The sequence below is a fragment of the Hippopotamus amphibius genome, chromosome 3, assembly GCF_030028045.1.
Source record: "Hippopotamus amphibius kiboko isolate mHipAmp2 chromosome 3, mHipAmp2.hap2, whole genome shotgun sequence".
Taxonomy (NCBI): domain Eukaryota; kingdom Metazoa; phylum Chordata; class Mammalia; order Artiodactyla; family Hippopotamidae; genus Hippopotamus; species Hippopotamus amphibius.
In genome coordinates, this window is record NC_080188.1 from 166,411,305 (window position 1) to 166,434,937 (window position 23,633).

Genomic DNA, 23,633 nt, shown 5'->3' on the forward strand with positions numbered 1-23,633 from the left:
AACATGAGCTAATTTAAACTTGAAAATTAGACACTAAGACTAAAGTGGAAATCTTCCACTTTATTTATTTATTTTTGGCACACGGGCTTAGTTGCTCCGCGGCATGTGGGATCTTCCTGGAGCTGGGATCTAAACCCACGACCTCTGCATTGTCGGGCGGATTCCCAACCACTGCGCCACCTAGGAAGCCCAAAATCTTCCCCTTTAAACACAATGATACAACATCGACCGCTGTACTGGAAACTTTTTTAAGAAAGTGAAATTTATTAATGTTGATTTTGATACTATAAGTTCAAAGATCTGAAATTGAAATTAAGTAGAAAACTCCATTAAAAAATTCTATGGATGATGTTCAACAAAACAGTAAAACCTAAGTTAGTAAACACTGAAGTGCCTAGAACTCTCCAGTAGCTGGTTTTGAGAGCACATAAAAGAGAAAAAAGGAAAATAGAGATAAGCGGAAAACAGCTATCTTTCATTAAGTACTTATTATGTGCTGCAGTATACTAGGTGTTTTACAAATACCACCTAATTCTTCAGATCAACCTAGAGAAGCAAAAATCATTATTCCTACTTTTTGGTGAGAGACCAAGGCTCATGCAGTTTGAATAATGTCATCCAGTTAGAAAGTAGCTTGGCTAAGTTTGATGTCAAAGACTGCTTTTCTTAGGCTCATTTGGATGTCATCCTATATCTGAGAAGACTTATGAACAACATAATTAGATACATTTTAGCCTTTTGGGTATCTGGTACTTAGAGAGGTGTTTTGCTCAGGACACAAGCAAGGGGTAGATGTGTTTCTCTGTCAGCTTTTCTTTTAAAATAGAAATTAGATCCAAGGACACAATCCAGGTTTCTGAAGTCAGTGGGATTTATCACAAGGCTTTTCACATAAAGTGGTCGCTACCCACCCTAATACTTGAACAGGTGGTCGTAGCAGATTGTAGTTCCCAAAGACGGCTGATACCGTATCTCCTATGCCAGTTGTCAGGTGAGAAGCGTGAGTATCCTCAGACCGCCATGCTGTGAGAAGCCCAAGCCATGTGGAAAAGTCATAGATGGGTGCTTGTCAACAACCCCAGCTGACCTCATGGCCAACATCCAATGTCAGCTTTGTGATGAAGCCATCTTGAGCCTGAGGATGACTGCAACTCCAGCCAACAATTAAATGCAAGTGCATGAGGGACCCTAAGCAGGAACTATCTAGCTAAACCCAGTCGATCCACAGAACCATGAGATAATAACAACTTGATATATTACAGCACTACGTTTTTCAGTGTTTTGTTATGCAACAATAATAGATAATAAGAACAGTGGTGGTGCTGGTTTTCTTCTATGGGGTGAAGCAACGATTGCTTTTAAGCAATGGGGATTTTGGGGGATATATTAAAATATCACACATCTCTGACATGGTAGCGAAGCAAATTCTCCTGCTGAGGGTTATTCCTTTAAAGAATTAAGAGACTATGAAAATGTACCTATGTGAACATTCTTAAACAGAGTGGGTTCTCAGCAAAATGGTTAGATATATTTGGAGTTAGTTTACCACAAGGCTGTCAAACAATTCTCATTTTTTAAAGCAGTAATCAAACATGATTTAGTCTCTGAACAGCTTTAGAATGCCGATAGCCTGATTTATGTTTATATTACTTGCCAAATTCCACCTGAGCTGATAAGAGAGAATTCAGCACTAATGATCCTAAGGTAAAAAAAATAAAATGTTGGAAACAGAAGAATACTCCAAAAATACTTGCAGGTTAAGTACAAGAGAAAATAATATTTAGATTAAAAATAAACTCTTTTCGAGGGGATGTCAGAAGGCTAGCAGAGATTTAGCCAAATCTTCTCAGCTTCTGGAGCTATTGTTCAGTTTTTGGTGTTTTTTAACAACGACCTTAAGGCCAGGCAAGATAGTGAATCATGAAAGAAAAATTTACTAATACTCAAAATCCTGTACTTACAAAAAGAGGGCAAATAAAATATATTTCAAAAGACTTTCTTTTTAAAAATATATCTTTACTGGAGTATAACTGTTTTATAATGTTGTTAGTTTCTGCTGTACAATAAATTGAATCAGCTATATGTATACATATATGCCCATATCCCCTCCTTCTTGAGCCTCCCTCCCACCCTTTCTATCCGACCCCTCTAGGTCATTACAAAGCACCGAGCTGATCTCCCTGTGTTATGCAGCAGCTTCCCATTAGCTATCTATCTTTTTTTAAATTTTTATTTATTTATTTATTTATTTATTATTTTGGGGTGGGTACACCAAGTTCAATCATCTGTTTTTATACACATATCCCCGTATTTCCTCCCTCCCTTGACTTCCCCCCCACCCTCCCCCGAGTCCCCCCACCCTCCCTGTCCCAATCCTCTAAGGCATCTTCCATCCTCGAGTCGAACTCCCTTTGTTGGTAGTATATATATGTCTGTGCTACTATCTCGCTTCGTCTCAGCTTCCCCTTCACCCCCCGCCCCTTCCCAAACCTCGAGTTCTCCAGTCCATCTATCTTACATTTGGTAGTATACGTATGTCCATGTTACTCGCTCACTACATCTCAGCCTCCCCTTCCCTCACTGTGTCCTCAAGTATGTTCTCTATGTCTGCGTCTTTATTCCTGCCCTGCCACTGGTTTCATCAGTACCATTTTTCTAGATTTCATATATATGCGTTCGCATATGGTATTTGTTTTTCTCTTTCTGACTTACTTCACTCTGTATGACAGACTCTAGGTCCATCCACCTCACTACAAATAACTCGATTTCGTTCCTTTTTTATGGCTGAGTAATATTCCATTGTTTATATGTGCCACACCTTCTTCAAAAAACTTTCAATAACAAGACAAGAATAAAGGAATGATCAATACAGTCCATACCCTGGGCAAATTTTTTTTAAAGCTCTTTATTGGAATATAATTGCTTTACACCGTTGTGCCAGTTTTTGCTGTACAACAAAGTGAATCAGCTGTATTTAAACATATATCCCCATATCCCTTCCCTCCCGTGACTCCTTCCCACCCTCCCTATCCCAATTCTTTAAGTCATCTCCCATCATCGAGTTGATCACCCTGTGTAATGCAGCAGCTTCCCACTGGCTATTTTACATTTGGTAGTGTATGTATGTCAGTGTTACTCTCTCACTTTGTCCCAGCTTCCCCCTTTGCCCCCCACCCCATGTCCTCAAGTCCGTTCTTTACATCTGCATCTTTATTCTTGCCTGTCACTGGGTTCATCAGTACCGTTTTTTTAGATTCCATATATATGAGTTAGCATTCGGTATTTGTTTTTCTCTTTCTGGCTTACTTCGCTCCACATGACAGACTCTAGGTCCATCCACCTCACTACAAATAACTCAAATTAAATTCCTTTTTATGGCTGAATAATATTCCATTGTATGTATGTGCCACATCTTCTTTATCCATTCATCTGTTGATGGGCATTTAGGTTGCTTCCATGTCCTGGCCATTGTAAACAGTGCTGCAATGAACACTGTGGTACATGTTTCTTTTTGTATTATGGTTTTCTCAGGGTATATGCCCAGGAGTGGGATTGCTGGGTCTATGGCTGATCAATACACTCCATACCCTGGGCAATTTAGTTAACTCAGGTTTTCTGTCATTAACTCTAATAATAAAACGTTTAAATTATTGCCACTTTGCTAAATAATGGGAATAGTTTCACAACAGTACTTGCATTGTATCTTTTAAAGAACTCCTAAAAAGCGAAGCAATTTGTCCACATGGTGAATATTTTTACGTTACTAGTTTATGAAGCCCTGAAAAGTTATAGATAGGGCTGCATTAATTCAATTACCACACCATCTACAGCAGAATGAAGTTTCCACTGGTTCTCAGCTGAGATGGAAATTGGGTGAATGGTCCTTTTCCCTCCTCTCACAGAGATTTGCATTTCCAGGAAAAAAAAAAAGCAACTAGTATTTGCAGTAGCATGAATGTTGCTGTTCTGCTGTAAATCCTTATGTTTTAAATGCTTTTTATATAATTTCCTTTCCCTGAGATGTAAAAGTAATAAATGTTCATTAAGGAGAAAAGCATTTTAAATGCAGAAAGGAATTTTTAAAAAGGAAGAAGAATCTTCCATAACCCTGCAACCCAGAGATACCCAGCCCCCATACTTTTTTTTTTTTTTGTCAGTTACCGCAAGCAAAGTTCACTTGTGGATTCTTTAGATGCATTTCATGATCTGATCACAACATTCCTGTGTATGTCACAACATTGATATGGTTTCTGCTTACACAATCAGAACCCTAAGCCAATATTCTTAATGCTGGTATGATTTCTTGGTTAAAAAAAAAAAAAAAACACCACAAAACCAAATGATGGAAAAGAAAGATGCCATGAAACAAAAGGAAAAAATTAAAACAAACAGATAAAACTGGAAGCTTATGATCCAATCACACTGAAATATAGCTGGAAGAGTACTTGTCTAAATTTTATGAAAATTTGATGACAAATTAAGATTTTACAACTGGAAGTTCATTTTCCATGGAAACCAATGGTATGAAAGTAACTATAATAACCAAAATTTATACAAAAATAAAACAAAGGAGGTGTTAATAGTTAATGTTAAATTTAAAATAAAAGCTATTTTTTCCTATTCATCCCTGCAGGTACATGTATCTTTGCCTTAAAACAAAGCAAAATATCACTGTATTACAGAAACTTAGATGCAGAAGAATCTTTCACTATTTAAGGAGTAAAAAAAATTCACCATTGCTCCAACTCAGAAAATACTGTTATTGTTAGTAGATAATCTCAATGCACTCCCCAAACCGATAGATACCTTAAGTAGTGACTTTTAAGAATATTTTCTATGATAAAGTAAAACCAATAATATCCAGTTCAAAGAGTCTCATCTCAGTTCAGTTATCTCATTGTCCTCAGATTAAAGCAGGAATCATATAAGCTTTGATGCTCTCAGTCTACAACATTGGGGAAGGGTGCTCTTCTTCAGGAGTTTGAAATCTATTGAATGACCTAAATCTCTCAGCAGCCAGGGAAGCGATGTTGCCCAACTGTATACATATGTTTAATTCAACACTGTTGGAATAACTGATGAACATTTCCAAACTTTTTAAAAAATACTGCTATCCCAGTTCTGTATCCGAATTGATTGGAAAGAGGTACAGATGGATGGATGGATGGATGGATGGATGACTGATTCTAGAAGAATATTTTAATCTGGGATTTATTTCACCTAATGTCATAATTTCCCAAAGGTCATGATTCTTCCCATCTCATGCAATGTTCTTGTGGGCTAATATCTTGGGTCAAATTTGAATGCAGCATAATAAAAGATGGGCCAGCTTATCTGAATAAGTTCCAAGGAGCACATTACTTAGGAATTCCTCATGAAGACATCCAATTTTATAGTTTTATATTCATATGTAAGAACAGGATTAACAAATTCTTTGGTCCTGCCTTTTCCCCTTAGAGTCCAATGAAAGGAAAACATCAAATTCCAGCATAAATGAAACGTAAGAAATATGATGTATTCATTAAATATTTATTAGTATTATTAGCATTAGGTCCTGAATAAAACAAATAGAATCTCATCCTTGTGGACCTTACATTCTAAGTTATAAACACATTTTAAAAAGTGTAAACTCACTTTTTTTGGAAAATATCTAAATAATAGTACTTTAATGATAAAAAGTTAGATCAGGTAGATATAAATGTATTGTGTAAAATAAGTAGTTTCCAAAGTATATTTTATAGGTAGATATTAGTACTATCTTGGTAAAATAATATATTAATCAACAAAAGCATTTTTCTAAATCTAGGCAGCAAAACAATGACATAAAAACTATAGGTTCCCTTACCCTCATAAACATGATTAAATGTTAACTTCTGCTGAGTAGTAATTTTACTCAAGAAACTCATTATTAACCAAAAAAAAAAAAAAGCAAATCATAACAAAAAATACAGGGTAGCAACAACTAAAAGTTATAAAGTTCCCCATGTGGTAAGGGAAAAGGGTCAAGAAAAATGGATACTCATACTTTGGTGGTGGGAAGATAAGTTGGTGAAAGATTTTTTTTTTTTTTTTTTTGGAGAGAGGGTAATTTGGCAAAGATATAAAAAAAATCTCTTTATCTCAGTAATCCTACACATAGAGATTCATCCTAAGGGAATGACTGGAGATACAAAGTCTTGTGAAAAATTGTTCACTAAAGTATTAGTTAAATTATGGCATATTTAAATGGTATATTCACAGTGTGTGTAGAACAGGTCCATTTTTTATACTTAAATTTCATAACTTAGAATGGTTTAACACACACAAGCTGTGAGAACAGTAAAGAGTTGCCATGTACCCTACATCCAGTTTCCCCTTCTAGTGATTTCTTATATTAGGACGGTTCATTTGTCACAGTTAATGAGCCGACAATGATATGATATTCAGATTTCCATAATTTCTAGTTAGTGTCTTTTTCCTGTTCCAGGAGCACATCCAGGACACTACCTTCCACTTAGCTGTCATGTCTCCATTGTGTGTATGTACTGTTAGCTCCTCTTGACTGTGACAGTGTCTCAGATTTTCCTTGGTTTTGATGACCCTGACAGTTTTGAGGAGTACTGGCCAGGTATTTTGTAGACTGCCCCTCAACTGGGATTTGTCTGATTTTTTTCTCATGAGTATACTGATGTTGCAGGTTTTTGGGAGGAAGACCACAGAGGTCATTCTCATCACATCACATCCAGGGTACATGCTATAAACATAAACTTAACCCTGTCAATGTTAATTTTGATCACCTGGCTGGGGTAGTGTTTGTCAGTTTTCCCCACTGTAATAATTACCTTTCCTGCCCCCTATTCACAATGTACTCTCTCTAAGGAAGTCACTACACACAGCCCATGCTTAAGAAGTGGGAAGTTACGCTCCACCTCTTTGAGGGTAGAGTAATACATAAATGATTTGGAACTATTCCGCACAGGAGATTTATCAATTCTTCTCCATCCACTCAATCATTTATGTATATCAGGATGGACTCACGGATATTTATTTTTATAATTTGTGTAAAGTAAATGCATTGTGTATTATTCCAGGTGTATAGCACAATCTCATACTATATGATTAATTTTGTTGCTTAAATTCTTCCAGCTTTGACTGCTGGGAGCTCTGAGATGGTGCCTGTGTCCCTTTGACATACCCCACCATTGTGTGTATGTATTGTTAGTGCTTCCTAATTTGGACACTACAAAATGCTCCCAGATCATTGCACATATTCCCCAGCCCCATAATCAGCCATTTGTCCAAAAAGTCTTGGTTCCTTTTTTTGGAGAGTGGTACTAGAAACAAGATCTGGGAGCTGGGTATGTTTGTTGCTACTGGAGTGTCACTGCTTCTAGGTCCTCTCAGCTGAAAGTGTAAGAAAATGGTGTGTGTGTGTGTGTGTGTGTGTGTGTGTGTGTGTGTGTGTGTACACACGCATACCTACACCTGCACATACATACACTACAAATACAGGTATCAACACATGTATGTACATACATGTATATATATATGCGTGCCCATACATGTGTGTATGTTTGTACATGTGTATACCCCTATCAATCAATGTTTCTACATATATCCATCTATATCTATACTTGGCTAAACATTAATTCACACTGATGCCTCCTCCTCTAATCCACTGTCACTGGGTGCGTCTAGCCACCTCTCATTGTGTGCCTAACCTTTCACTCCAACAGTGAGAAACCTGTCTCCACCATCCAGCATCCACGAATTCATTAATTATAGTGTTTTCAGAATTGTTAACTCTTAGCTCCACTGCAAAAAAGAGAGTATAGTGTTTACATAAAGTTTCTTTTACTTTTAGTCCTACAGTCTCCATCCATCATTTTCAAAGTTACTTAGGTCAGCACATTTCCCTCCACCCTCTTCAGGGAGGTTATTTCATGTACTTGTAACACTGTAAGATTCTTTTGTCAGTCTACATTCCATCTTGGGATCCCATGACCTCTTAAATGTTTTTGTTTTTTTAATTTGCAAACATTAAAGTTCACTCTCATTGTTGCAAAGTGCTATGAGTTTTAACAAATGCATAGTGTCATGTATCTACCATCACAGTATCACACAGCATAGTCTCACTTCCCTAGAAATTTCCTTGTGTTTCACCGCTTCAGCCCTCTTTTTCCCACAAACCCCTGGAAACCACTGATCTGTTTACCATCTGTATGGTTTTGCCTTTTTCACATGTCATACAAACAGAATCATATCATATGTATTGTGCCGTTTTGACTATATTCTTTCACTGAGCAATCTACACTTAAGACTCATCTATGTTTTTCCGTGACTCAGTAGCTTATTTCTTTTTATCACGAAATAATGACGATTGTGTAGATGTCCTATAGTTTGTTCATTCCCCTCTGAAGGACATCTCATGTGCTTCCAGGTTTTGGGGATTATGAATAAAGCTACTTTCAACACTTATGTGAAGTTTTTTGTGCAATTATTGTTTTTCAAATATCCTAGAAGCATGACTGTTGGACATATGGTAAGACTATGTATAGCTTTGTAAGAGATTCAGGTCTATTTTTGTTTAGAAAAAGATTATATTTCTATGTATTTAGGAATAAAACATAAACAGTTGTGATGGCATTGATGACTGATTTAATATTTTTTATTCATTTTTATATTTTCCCAGAATGGTTTGAAGTAATTCAAGCAAGCAGTACATTTATAATCAGGGAAAATTTAATTTAAAAAGTACAATTAAGTAAGAGGGTAGCAGGAGTAAACCAAATCCAATGGCTCTGTGTTGTTTATCTTGTTTCACTAGACCACCAGCTCCTGGCCAGCAGGGATTCTCTGATGTGAGCTTACACACTGTGAGCGTTAAGGCTTCACATGGACTGTGAAACATTTCACTATAATGAGATTCTCTGTTCTTTGTCTACAGCTGGTCTTCCCTGACACTCATTTCAGGCTCTGTGTATCTCAGACTCGGGAGAAGTAATGGAACCCTGGTCAGCATTTGGGAGATCCAGATTCCTGTCAGTGTGTCTGCACCCCACTTCTAATAAGGAACGCTCTGTCTTGTCTCTATTTTTATTTATTTTTAAATTTATAAAACCTGTTTGCTTCAGGTATACAGCAAAGTGATTCAGTGACGTGTATGTGTGTGCATATACACACACACACACACACACACGTTCTTTTTTAGATTCTTTTCCATTATAGGTTATTGTAACATATTGAATACATTCACAGTTCCCTGTGCTATACAGTAGGCCTTTGAATTGTTTATCTATTTTATATATAGTAGTGTGTATATTTGAATCCCAAATCCTAATTTATCCCTCCCCCCCGTCCCTTTAGTGACCATAAGTTTGTTTTCTATGTCTGTGAGTCTATTTCTGTTTTGTAAATAAGTTCATTTGTATCATGTTTTTAGATTCCACATATAAGCAATATCATGTGATACTTGTCTTTCCTCTGCCTGGATTCTGAGACCAACCTTTAAACCTTATCTTCCAGTTCTAGTCACCAGATTGCTGTCTTGTTTCTGGTCTAAGTACCCTCAACTATACAAATCCATAATGTATTAAAAAAAAAAAAAAGGTTTGCCTCCAATCAAGCAAGCCCTCAAACGATCTAGTTATGAGCAGAAGTTTGTCAGTAAATGAAAATCTGCAGTATAACGTTGCATTCTGACATGAACAAAAAAATGAAGCCAGCTCATTAGGTTTTAGACAATACATCTGTCATTACCAGTTGTTTTCATTTTCAAAGAAGGAGGGAATTTGGCATCCATTATCATATAGAGTAAATAAATTAAGTTAGATCTATTGTGAACACGAAGCAGGTGGTTACAATGGCATCTTCATATATCTATTATACTGTTGACAAGCTAAACAATACATCCTCCCTCTTCCAAAGAAGATGTATGAATTCTTTATGCCTGGTTATTTATTTCTATCTTTTCTGAATGACAGGTATAGAATCCATTGTCAAAATTACCAAGAACCTTTTAGAAACAAATCATAAGGCTGGCGAGTCCTATATCTCTGTTAACACTAAGTATTAATTACTCACAGATAAAGTCTATAAGAAGAGACCCTGAGTACTCAAAGCCCAGACTCTTGGAAACATTACCATGGTTTCTTTTGATACTCTCACCTCCAGGGCATAAATTATTAATTTTGGGTGAAGCTACCTCACTGAGTTTGCTAACTGATGAGTGAAACTTATATGCTTTGGTTGTATTTTTAGCATCACATGGGAGATAAGAGAGAAATACGAACAACCCGCAGAAAAGGCATGTGACTGTTATTGCTCTAGATACTGTAATAGGTGGTGAGCCTTAGGTGCCCTCTCACTTGTCACTCATTTCCCTCCACTCCACTGCTATATCTGGGCCACCTGGGTAAAAAATGCCCACACTAAAACAGTGACACAAATAAATCCAATATCTAAAATGACTATGTGGATCCAACAAAAGTCAAGGTTTGAAGAGGGCTTCTTTCCATTTTCTATTTAAATATTATGGTAGGGCTCTTGGAGAAGAGGCCAAAATTTTCAATATAAGGTATTGTTTGTGTTTGTTGTACCTCCCAAAGTTAAACAGGGAAGGTTTTGGAGGATAAATCAGAAGCTATGCTTTATCGGACAGCGAAGGTCAAGAGTAACTATGTTCAACAACTTTCAGACAGCACTTTGCATCGAAGGAAGGCATATTTAAAAGCAATCACATTTTGCAACAATGCTGGGAAAAGGGAAGTCATTATCAACACCCTCCATCTTTAAATTAGATGAGCAGAGGTCTGTTCTACTTATTCTGTAGCTGCAAACTGGCTAAAGAATGTGGCTATCTGTATATCAGAAATTAATGTGCTGGCTTAAAAAAAACACACACACTAACTACCCAATAAGCACTTCACAATGTGCTCCATCAGCCTCTGCATCCACTCACTATTCCGGTCACGTCTCTGTGCTCGGCTCCCACTACTTCTTCTGCTGGAAATCCCTTTCCTCTCCTCATCTGCCAATGAAAACTGCTTTCGTTCAAGGGCCTGCTGCAATGCCAGCTCTCTGTGAATCTCCTCAGATCTCCCAATCAGGGGCCACCATTCCATCCCCATTCTCCCAAGAGACTTCATTAGGGCCTTTATTAGAGACTTCCAGTGTACATATCTGTCACCCCTTGAGTTTCCTGAGTTACACTGGTGCCTTGTTAATCCTTTTTTTTCCGTCAGCACCCAGACAATACCTAGCTGACAGTGAGAACTGAACGCACTGAAATAGGAATTTACTCAAGAGATATGCTGTAAAAAACTAAAAATAGAGTTATCATATGATCCTGCAATCCACTCCTGGGCATACATCCGTAGAAAACCATAATTCAAAAAGATATATGTGGGACTTCCTAGGTGGCACAGTGGTTAAGAATCTGCTTGCCAATGCAGGGGACATGGGTTCGAGTCCTCCTCTAGTAAGATCCCACATGTCGTGGAGCAACTAAGCCTATGCACCACAATTACTGAGCCTGAGCTCTAGAGCACATGAGCCACAACTACTGAGCCTATGTGCCATAACTAATGAAGCCTGTGCACCTAGAGCCCATGCTCCGCAACAAGAGAAGCCACCGCAATGAGGAGCCATGCACCACAATGAAGAGTAGCTCCTACTTGCCGCAACTAGAGAAAGACTGTGTGCAGCAATGAAGAACCAATGCAGCCAATAACTAAATAAAATAAATAAATAAATTTATTCTTTAAAAAAAGATACATGTACCCCAATGGTCACAGTAGCACTATTTACAATAGCCAAGACATGGAAGCAACCTAAATGTTCATCAACAGATGAATGGATAAAGGAGAAAAGAAGATTCCACATAATGGAATATTACGCAGCCACAAAAAAGGATGAAATAATGCCATTTGCAGCAACATGGATGAACTTAGAGATCATCATATTAAGTGAAATCAGACAGAGAAAGACAAATATATATCACTTATATGTGGAATTTAAAAAAATGACACAATGAATTTATTCACAAAACAGAAACAGACTCACGGACATAGAAAAACTTATGGTCACCAGAGGGGAAAAGAAGGGAGGGATAAATTAGGAGGTATTAACTCTTACTTAGAACCAAAGAATGCTCTCCCTTAACTTTGTTTCCACCATGAATAGCAACTAACCTGAGGAATGAATCCAGACATCCTTTTAACTAATGACTATAACCACTACAATTTGTATTGGACTTTATGTTTACAAAGCACTTTGTGGGCATTCTTTTATTCTCATAACATTCTGTTCCTGAATTAGGAACTTTGCTTCTGTTCAACACTTAAAATTTAGAAGGTTGATTCAACAAATCCCTCATTCTTAGTGAATTAAACTCTACTCCTCTTCTACTCTAAAATAAATTACCAGAGTGCTGGGAGAATCTTTAAGACCCTGAATGTGCCTGGCTCAAGTAACACAAAAATACTAGTTGGACAAAGGATGTTTTCCAAGATCAGTGAACAGACAGCATTCTTCCCTCCTGTTCTCTTTGTTTGTTGTTTGCCACAACAAACAAAGAGAATGATTCCGCCAAAACTAAAGTTCACATGAGCTGTTACCCCTTCAGAAACTAAAAGGTTCTGGTCAGGTAGATAGTGTCTGAGATCCTGATGCTGTTACTCTAATTATCTGGAAGAACCCGAGGCTGTTGTCAATGTCATATGCACGAGAGAACAGGAAACAGGAATGAGACCACTGAGTTAAAAGCAGAAAATCTTTGGGGATGAGTCTTGTGCTAAAGTGATGTTTATGAAGCTGTTCCAAGAAGAGGTTTCTCTTGTCTAAAACAGATGCTCTCAGGACTGCTCCCTATCTTCACTTGGGTTTGGGAACCCTCAATCTTCTAGAATTTCTAAACCAGGAAGTAACTCCTTCAAGCCCAAATCCCACTTCCTCCCACCTCACCCCACAATCCATTCTAGCCCTAGCCTGAGCTCAAATCCAACCTGCACCTTGAAAGAGGGAGGGGAGAGGAAAAGAGGAGCTTCGTATAGCTTGACCCTTTGTCTGTAAAATCAGCTTTACTCTTGTCAGTTTATTTTACCTTATTCTCAAGAGTGCTAGGAATGTGTAAATGACTTGGGAAATTGGGACAGTGCAATGTTATGGTCTTCTGCATTATTTGGTTTCCAAAAATAATTACTTGACCTTTCATTTGAGATGAGCACTCAGAGATAAACAGTCATTCCTAAGATCACCAAGAACAACCTTTAAACAGAAAAGTCAGTTTGCTATAATATTAGGTGCTCTACAGAGTCATAGCATGAGTAAACATGGTCGTATTTGTTAAAAAGAAGAGTTTAAATTGACTGTTGGAGGGTTCCTAATTAGAGAACACCTAGATGGGAATTATATATCTTATAATAAATATTACTGAGTCAAAGTTTACAATGTTCATTCACATGACTTTTGCTCCTCACAGGCATACTCTAGAAAGAGTGATATGGTAACTGTGGTCTTGAGCACTTAGCTTTCCTACTGAGCTTCAGGTACTGAATGAAACTGCAGACTGTTTTCTGATTTGTTTCAGGCTGTCAATCAATCCAATGCTTTGGAGAACATTAGCCCCCTCCAGGGAACTGCTTCAAGCATAGCACATTCTGTGTGTCAAGGCCACTTTCCAGTTTTCACCAGCTGAATGCCACTGCTCCAAAGAGAGCTCTGGTAGCTTTCTGGAACATTTCCTCTTATCAAAGATGTGTCCTAATCTCTAAGTCTTCATTGCTAAAATTGGATGTCCTGACATTTACTAGAAACGTAACATACTGGAGATAGGTATGGGAGCTCTCACAAACTCAACAGGCAGGAAGAGGGCACACCTAAAGCTTGATTCCATTCTCCTTTGCCACTAAAGCTCTATTTTTTATCTTGTCACTTGATTGTACTCAGGAATTGGTGAGTTAGACAAGCAAGTTTCAACTCAGTCTTCGACTCTATGGATAAGACTAAAATCAAAAGCTCACTCAACCATGATATGTATCATTTGATAGAAAAGAGTCTTCTTGTTTATACAAAGATACCTGGAAATTGTCAAAAACTATTACAATACGTGTAAATCTAGGAAATACGTACCAAAACCCCAAACCCAAACCACCCCCAAAACAAAAAACCAGCATCGAATGATTTATCAGCTCCTAAAGGAGCACAGCTTAAGAATGACAAATGTTAATCAAGGAAAACAAGGTAATGTTTCAGCATATACTGAGAGGGAGCATGTCAAAACTAAAACTGGAATGTCTTTTGTCTTTGAAGAGGGGAGGGGACTGAATATTGCCAAGACTGGTGTAATTTACCCTTAAATTATTTATATGCAAAACTATTAACCTACATAAAATGAAGCTGGATGATCCTTGAGTTTCCTTGAGCTCCTTGAGCTTGCCTGCTGTTAATCCGATATCAGAGAGTGGTGAAAAACTGAGGCTATTTAAGATAATGAGAAAATGACATAATCCTACTTACACTACAGATCCCCAAGTATCCAAGTAGTTACTGGAGTTTTGTTATCATTGTCCCCTTTAAAAATAAATTTTAAATCACACAAATAATATACTCATATTTTCTTTAAAAAATTAAAAATATTAAATATAAGGATAAAAATCCCCTTTTACCAGGGCTTCCCTGGTGGCACAGTTGTTAAGAATCTGCCTGCCAATGCAGGGGACATAGGTTCAACCCCTGGGCCGGGAAGATCCCACATGCCACGGAGCAACTAAGCCCATGTGCCACAACTACTGAGCCTGTGCTCTAGAGCCCTCAAGCCACAACTATTGAGCCCACATGCCACAACTACTGAAGCCCGTGCACCTAGGGCCTGAGATCCGCAACAAGAGAAACCACAGCAATGAGAAGACCACACACCACAATGAAGAGTAGCCCCGGCTCACTACAAGCAGAGAAAGCCGGCGTGCTGCAACAAAGACTCAAAGCAGCCAAAAATAAAACAAATTTATAAAAAAAAAAAAATTCCCTTTACCACCACACCCAATCCTATCTCATCCTTCCCACCCAATCCAACTCCACTGTTGACAACAGCCAACAATGGCATTTTCTATGCCAGAAACTGTGCTAAGAGTTTACAGGAATATCTTAATTTTCACAACTTCCTGCTAAAATGGGTTCAATTATTATCCCATTTTGCAGAGGAGGAAACTGAACCATGGCATACTTATGTCCCCCATTAACTCAGGTGCCCACTCTCAGTAATTAGGGACATATCCATCCAGGTTTCTCTATGGGTCCCTATACATTTATAAGTACTCCCAGAAAATGTAGAGTGTTGCTGTTTTGTTTCATGAAAAACCTTAAATGTATATGGACAGCAAGAGGGGAAAGCAGTGGGGGGGGAGCAGTTGGGGTGGGATGGATTGGGAGATTGGGATTGCCATGTATACATTACTAGTAAGAAAAAAAATCAAATTGTACGCTTTAAATATATGCAGTTTATTGTATGTCAATTGTATCTCAATAAAAGTTCTTGGAAATAAAAGACAAACCTTAAATGGCATCATACTACACATGTCCAATCTACAATTTGCATTTCTCCCTGAGAGTTCATAAATTATAACTCATTCTTTTTAATTGCTGTCTAGTGTACTACAGCTGTAGCACTTTCCTAGTGACAAGCATGAAGGTTTTTTCGATTTTTCACTATAGGAATGATGCTGTAGTGAAAGTCTTGTGCAAGCTTTCTCATTCACAAGGGCAGCTGCTTGGGTGGATATCAAGATACGGGAAGTGCTGGGTGATGCTAAGTACATGTTTACATTTTAATATACTGCTAAATTGTCCTCCAAGATACTTACCACTAGTATGTAAACATGTATTTTCCTATTACCATGCCAAAATCTGATATTATCACCTTCAAACTTTTGCCAAGGCAAGGAATCATGTTTTAATATGCATTTCCCTGATTACAATAAAAGTTGCATTAGGCAACACCATCTGGACTGGTAATTAAATGGTAAAGTGAGTAAAAGTAGGGCAACATACAAAACGTATACATATGTTAAAAAACATATTATTTATTTTAAAATACATAGATGTGCATTTCCCCTCCCATCTTTTGACCTAGGAACAAGGCTTCTCAAGAAAGGGATCACTGACTGGGGCTCTACGTGTATTTTATGCATTAACCACACCCTTATAATGTACATCTAAGATTCCCTGGTTTGGTTTCTTATGTGAAGTGAGAATGTAAAAGCCCTGTGAAATAATCTGAGTGCAGAATTTAATTTAATTTAAATTAACTGCAAGTTTTTAGTAATGTGCCTTCATCAAGATTTTCCAAAGGGTTTAATTTAATTTTCATGAAAACAGCTCTCTTTCCACACTTGTGTTTCATTGGTTTACATATTACCTAACTAAATTACATAATTACAATGACACTGAACCAGCATAAACAGGTTTGGGAACCATCGCACCGGCTCTTGGAAGACACACATTTAACTGAGACAGCAAAAGCACAGAGGTGTTCTAGAGAGTAGCCCACCAGCCATTCTGCGAGCCCACCCTGGACTGAAGTCAGCATCTTACAGAGGCGTTGTGAGAGTCTTCTAAAGCAGCAAGCTGGGTAAGAGAGGAGCCACTGTACTAGTGATGTGGAACATCTTTTCATATGCTTATTACCCAACATCCTCTACTGTGAACCATCTGTTCACTTCATTTACCTATTTTTCTAGTGGATTATCTTTTTCTTCATTATTTACAAGTGTTCTTTAGAAATCCCAGTACTAATCCTTTGTCTTTTATGTCATAAATATTTTCTCCCAGGCTGCTGCCTATCTATTAACTACTTTCCTGTAGTTATTCTCTCTTACAGAAGTACTTAATTTTTTCTTAATAATAATAGTGGTAACTTTATTTTAAAATATGTATTTATTTGGTTGCACTGGGTCTTAGTTGTGGCTCATGGGCTCTTTAATTGCAGCACTTGGGCTCCTTAGTTGTGGCATGCAAACTCTTAGCTGCAGCATGCATGTGGGATCTAGTTCCCTCACCAGGGATTGAACCCAGGCCCCCTGCATTGGGAGCATGGAGTCTTATCCACTGCGCCACCAGGGAAGTCCCCAGAAGTTACTTAATTTTGATCTAATGAAATAAACTATTTTTCTTTCTTCATAGCTTTTGCTTTCTATGTCTTAAGAAAGCTCCCCTTCACTAAGATTCTAGCCATATTCTCCTATGTTTTCTTCGAATACTTCAATAATTTAATAATTCCCAGATCCCAGATTCCAGAGGAACTTGAAGTTCAGAAGTTTCAAATATTTGACCAAATTATAAAGCTAGAAATAAGCTGGGATCTATATTGATATATATTTATATACAATCTCCAAAGCCAATACTACTGCTTTATACCTTCCTGAAGAAGGAATTAAAATCTGAGAGAAGTAAAGTGAAATACATGGATGTCCCACACTGGTGAAAACTGGATGAATGCACATCTTTGTGCTGAGTACATAAGTGGCTGACATATAAATGACATCATCAGCCACAGAAAACCAGCACAGTCTCTTCCACCCATGGGAACTGTGGTCAAAGAGCCAAAGTGACTGGACATCTAAATATTATTGAGCAACTACTAGGAACAAACTAATAGTTGGACCTCGAGATCCAACTACTCTTATTCATATATTCCTCTATCTATTTAAGCAAACAAAAATACACTGAACACCTAGCATGTCCCAGGCAACAAACTCCACACACTCACAGATGTGGAAACTTTGTTAGACTCCTTCGCATGGATAGTCTGTAAGTTCCTAAAGCTTTGCTTGCCCAAAACCAACCTCTACCTTCACCATGTACCTTGAGTTGTGGTCACTGAGGTCACATGCCTTCTATCTGCTACCAGAAAGTGAGCTCCCTAGGGTGAGATTTACATCATGCCCCTCTGCTTCCCCCAAAGCACAGAGCCTAAGACCCAGGTTGTGCAGGTGTTCTGCTACCGCACTTACTACATTGTCTTGTGATGGGCAGCTTCACTCTCTCTCTTGTGGACCACATATGACCTTTTAAGGGTGGGCAAGAATGAAGAGTGAATAGTGAATGAATGAACATTTTGCATTTTCATCAAACACAGTCTTCCTAGTGACTTTATCATTTCATTGAAGTCACTATTCTCACCAATATGGGTTATGTTTCCAGGGGTCACAGTCTTGTTATTACCATTAACTCCTGATTCCTCTGTCCTCCTTTAATACCTATAATGAACTGTCAAATCTTGTTGCTTCTACTGCAACCTTGCCTAAACCTTTTCTAATCTCCCTGCCACTACCTTGGTTCAGGTTCACTACCTCTTGCAAAAACTATTATGAATGATCTCCCACCCAGGCTACCATACCCCTCCATGTTACACCTGCAGATGCTACATAAACTCTCCTGAGTCATAATCTCATTCTGCCAGTCCCTTGCTTAAAACCTTCAAAGGCTCCCATTAATCCACTGAATTGATTTTGGACCTCTCGGCCAGACATCAACGCTCTATGTGTGACCCCACCTACGTTTTGCTTCTAATTTCCCACTGCTCTCCTACCGATGCCTTCTCCTGCCCCCTCCCACGCCCCAACCAAACAGGACCATGTGCTTTTTATTAAAGACTTGTGCTTTCCATCTCTGTTACTTCCACCTGGGGCACTCTTCCTCATTCTATCCTTTGAGGCCTATTGTAAACACCAGCTCTTTCATGAAGTAGGTCCTGATGCCACAACAGTCATGATATCTGCCTTCTTTGCTATCAGCAGCTCTTTGTGTTGCCTTCTTGGAACCAATCTTGTTTTATTTAGCTAACCCTGCTTTATTTATAGTTATTTGGTACTTACCTTGTTTACTGCAATACAAGCACCTGTGGTAAGGGTCAGTGGTTTCCTTATTTTCGTGTTTATCTGCAGAGTTTGATACAGAGCCTTGTACACAGAGGCACTCAATAGGCTATCGGTTGACCTGAACAGTTCCCTCAACTTGACTTTAAGCCCCTTGAGGACAGTGACTTTAAGTACATTGTGTTTCTCAATACAAGTAAGGACCTTGTGCATAACAGGTACTCAAAACATACTCGTTTAAGTAATGTCACAGTTCCAGAGCAAGAGTTTTCAAAACAGATGTAATACTGGCATTAACCTAAAATATTCACTTAAATATCTCTCACCAATTAACATAAAAGAAAAGGGAAAAGAACACTGACTCTAATATTCATTATTCTTTCCTTTCATTTTATATGATAATGCCTAACTCTTATTAGGTGCTTATCATGTACCAGGCACTGCACTCAAAGTTTTACAACAATCATCTCGCATAATCCTCCCAAAAGCACCATGAAGCACTGTCTTTTTCCTCAGTGGATGGGCTGGAGGTTTAGAGAAATGAACTAACTTGATCCTGCAATGAGTAAGTGGCAGAGCTGAGATTTGAACCCAGGTAGTTTCTGCCTCCAGAGCCCATGGTTCTCACCATCATGGTGTTTGTTTACAAACCCCCTTAATTTCAACAGTTTGGGTAAAACAACCAACCAAACAAAAACCTTTTAAGAAAATACTTCAAGCTACATCTTAAAATCATTCTTTGAAACATAAGAACATCTTGACTCTCAGATTATTTTAATGGATGTAAAGATAAAGAATTGTTAACTCTATCTCATCTACCTTCCAATGTAAGCTTCAAATTCAGGAGGCTATTTGTTTTCTCAAATGGTGTGCGGGGTCACTACTTGGTTATGCAGCCCCCAAAATGGAGGTGACAAAGGTAACATACTTTCAGATAACTGAAAGCATTTGATTTTGGAAAGCAGTCTAGAAATCTCAGAACCAAAAATAACCATGGAGTCCCCATTGTCCTTGTAAGTCTTCATATACTTGAAAATTCCTCTTGGTGACCTGGACTCTGATTGGCTGGCAAAGTAAAGGGGTGTGGGGTTGACACAGATAATCTACAAGTAAATAAGATCAGAAATTTCTCTCTTTTTGAATCTCCATCTAGTCTGCATGGAAAAGCACTAACACCAATTCTGGCCACAGTGCTGAAAAAGAATATACTAGCACCAAAGAGCTGATAGATTATGAAACTGAGAGAGAAGGAAAAAAGCTGTATTGGCCCTAAATATGATGAGAGCAACACTGAGGAAAAACTCACAAGCTGTAAGATAAAAGTCATTGGCTGTCCTTAGGATTTCAGAGATACAAGGATGTGAAATAGAGATGGACACTTACTTACATCCAAGAAAGAGCCACCGGCCGGCTGGCCCAGTATCTCTTTAACCTCCAATGGAAATGCTATTACTAAAGATGAGATTCATAACTTAAGATAAAATTATATCAAGCAAGGACAAACTCTGATTTTCAGTAAAATAGAGTAGAAAAATGACTACTGTTGCTTCAGCTACTCAGATCTATTTATTTATTCAAAGCAAAAAAACAAATTCATGTAAAAAGTCTGATAATATTAACTTCATTATTTAGTCATAGCTAACTTTTTCTGGATTTAAGTTTTGATGTTAAAATATACCACAGGTATGATGAACCTCTGTGACTTAAGGGATACCTTAAAATCCAAATCCCATTTATGAAGCAAAATTTTATCAGAGTATTTTCACTCCTTTAAAATGATCTAAAATATTCAGTTGTTGATACTTGAGTATTTCAAGTTGTAGATCACATGTTCAGAATAGAATAGAGGGACTTCCCTGGTGGCACAGTTGTTAAGAATCTGGCTGCCAATGCAGGGGACACAGGTCTGGGAAGATCCCACATGCTGCAGAGCAACTAAGTCCAAGAGCTACAACTACTGAGCCCACATGCCACAACTACTGAAGCCCATGCTTCAGAACAAGAAACCATCACAATGAGAAGCCCACGCATCGCAGCGAAGAGTAGCCCTCGCTTGCCACAACTAGAGAAAACCTGCAAGCAGCAACGAAGACCCAATGCAGCCAATAAAAAAATAAATGAATTTTTTAAAAAAAGAAAAAAGAAAAGAATAGAGGAAAAAGAATGAGCCCATTATGTTCATTAGCGTATCATGGAAAATGACAGCCTTAAATACTCATGAGCACTGGTTAATATTCTGCCAACTCCCTCTGCTGTAGCAGAAATCATAAAACAAAAACAAAGCACATAACGGAAAAAGGAGTTTAAGTCAAGTGAAAATATTTTATGACATCGCAAGCTTCTTAAAAATATATTCAAACATGAAAAAATCAGCAAGTAATTAATCTCAAAATAAAAAACAATTTTGCTCCAACATAACTGAATAAATGCATATTCTTAACAATCTGTAATCTCTTAAGAAATCAGCTACTATGATAATTTACTAAATTTTTTTAGAGATGGAATATGAAGGTGGAACATGCATATTGATTTGTATTTGAGAAAGAGATTCCTAACTATCTGTGTCAGATCATTAGAATTCTCACATTAACTCAAAACCCACAATACCTTAGCACCGTGAATGTGAAGTACTATTGTGATGAACACCTACCTTCAAAGTACCCTATTTTCCTTTCAAAGGCAACTTCCTTAACAACACTACATGTCGAGAATAAAGAAACTTAGCCATTCACTCTGATCTGGATAAAAGTTAAAGGATGCAGAGAAAAAGAAAAAAGGCAATGGTCCCCCACCCCCAACGCCCATAAAACTTAATCCTATTTTATGCTTTTTCCTTTAAATTTAAAGGAAATTTTGCTATATTTCCCCTGAAACATTCTCTATCAAGATTAAAAAAGGGCTTGCTCAGAAACAAACAGGATACAGGAGTAATGGTGCAGCTTCCAGGCAAGCTATAAATAGCAACGGCATTTTCAAGAAATCTTGTGCCAGTGTGTAAGTTGCAGTTGAAACATGCAGTGCAGATTTTATTATAATGCTGTCACCAAAATTCACTGTTAGACGAGAAATTCTTTGCTTACCAAGTTTTCTTGGTTCCTGGCTGCTATTTTCTGCTCCTCTTCTGCCCCATTTTTCATGTATTTGACCTCTTCCACCGGTTTGATCCTATACTCATCTGAGTGCCAAAAAAAGAAAAAACATTTTATAAGTTTTTTCACAATGGTAGAAAAATGTCAGTGAGAAAAGCCCAATAGCATAATTTGTTACAGCCTTTTCCCTGTGGCCTTTATATGTGGTTCATTTGAAACAATCTGGAAGAAGCTTAGCCAGCCTCTTTTTAGGAGGTGCTCTCCTCTGTCCACTGGGAAAAGCTCAGCACCACAAAGGCAGCTAATGAAAGTGGCACTGCCTGGTCCTTTCACAGAGAGCAGATGGTGGCAGCAGAAACAGAGGTTATTCCATGTCTAAAGACGATTTGGAACTTATACACAGTAGGGCATATCACATAATGATCTAAGGAGATTTTTCTCCATGAGAATATTAGTTCAAAATGCCTGTGGCAGCAACGTCATGGAGTACATTCACACCTGACTTTCACTCTTTCGGAAAAACAAAGTAATACTAAAGAGCTTAACGGATCAACGAATAGATATAAGCAACGGGAAACTGAAATTTTCCTGTTGGTGATTCCCATATTAAATGTGGCACTGTCTGCAACGATTTCATATGATACGTATAGACTTTAAGCTCTCTGTAAAGTCACACATGCGAAGAGCCATACTATCACATGGCTCTAATGGGGAGGTATATCACTCAAGGCTGGAGAGTAGAGCGACCCATGGATGGGACCTGGACTTTGCAGCAGCCAGGGAGAGTGTACAACAAATCCCAATATCGAAATACATCATAGGACAAACTCAGGAAAACTTGCAATTAAAGTTCTCTTCCAGGGTAGAGGTTTGGTAATGACAGTGATGACCTTTTCACTAGATTTCTGTCAACAGGAAATGACTGTGCACACTAAGGTTAAGGACAGGTGGGACTTCGAGTCCTCTTTAGTCCAGTGTGTAGGAAAAAAAATCAGACATTATGGAATTAGAAAATTTCATCAACCAACAAACTGATGACTGCCTAGTGCATGGCATGGAATAATGTCTACAAGAGGCTACCTAACAGACAGGTGTCTCTCACTAGGAAGTTGCTATATATTTTCTTGTTGCCTGTGGTTAATTTGCTACAATGACTATATTCTCACGTAAGTTCTTGCCTTATTAGTTATAATACCATTTCCTATACAGTTTCAGACTTCTTCATACTATCCCTTAAGACGCTCCCCCCAAAGATGTTTGCTACGGTAATATTTCTTCAAGTAATTATGCTGTTTAATTGTTTCTCAAAATCATCATCCTTATGAAAGTCATACATTTGCATATATCTGCAATAAAGACTCCACGTTCACAGCTAAGCCAATTGTTTTTTTTCCATCTGACAATTCAAGGTAGTTATTGATTCTGCTTCTTTCTAAAGAAATTAGAAAGACTGGTATGAGGTGACAGTAATGAGTCCTTTAGGGATACCACGTCCTAAACGTATTAACAAGTTAATCAGTGGCTTCTGATCCACAGTTACGACATACAAGAATTTCACATTCCAGTTTGGTATTCTGAAGAGAAAAAAATAAAAGTAAATTAATAAAATTCGCACATTTAATTAGGGATTATTTACTCAGAAGTTGGAAAAGCACTTGTTAATTGAAAAAGAAAAGATACTGACTAATTGTCT

At 37.9% G+C, this 23,633-nt stretch overlaps 1 protein-coding gene across 2 annotated transcripts in view; it reads right to left on the bottom strand.

Moving 5' to 3' along the window:
• Nucleotides 1-23,633, bottom strand: part of C3H1orf21 (chromosome 3 C1orf21 homolog) — a 225,589-nt gene that overhangs the window by 90,007 nt on the left and 111,949 nt on the right. For both annotated transcript variants that reach the window (XM_057728999.1, XM_057729000.1), the window contains exon 3: nt 21,932-22,026. In XM_057728999.1, the coding sequence (XP_057584982.1) occupies nt 21,932-22,026 (95 nt within the window). The remainder of the gene's footprint in view (nt 1-21,931; nt 22,027-23,633) is intronic.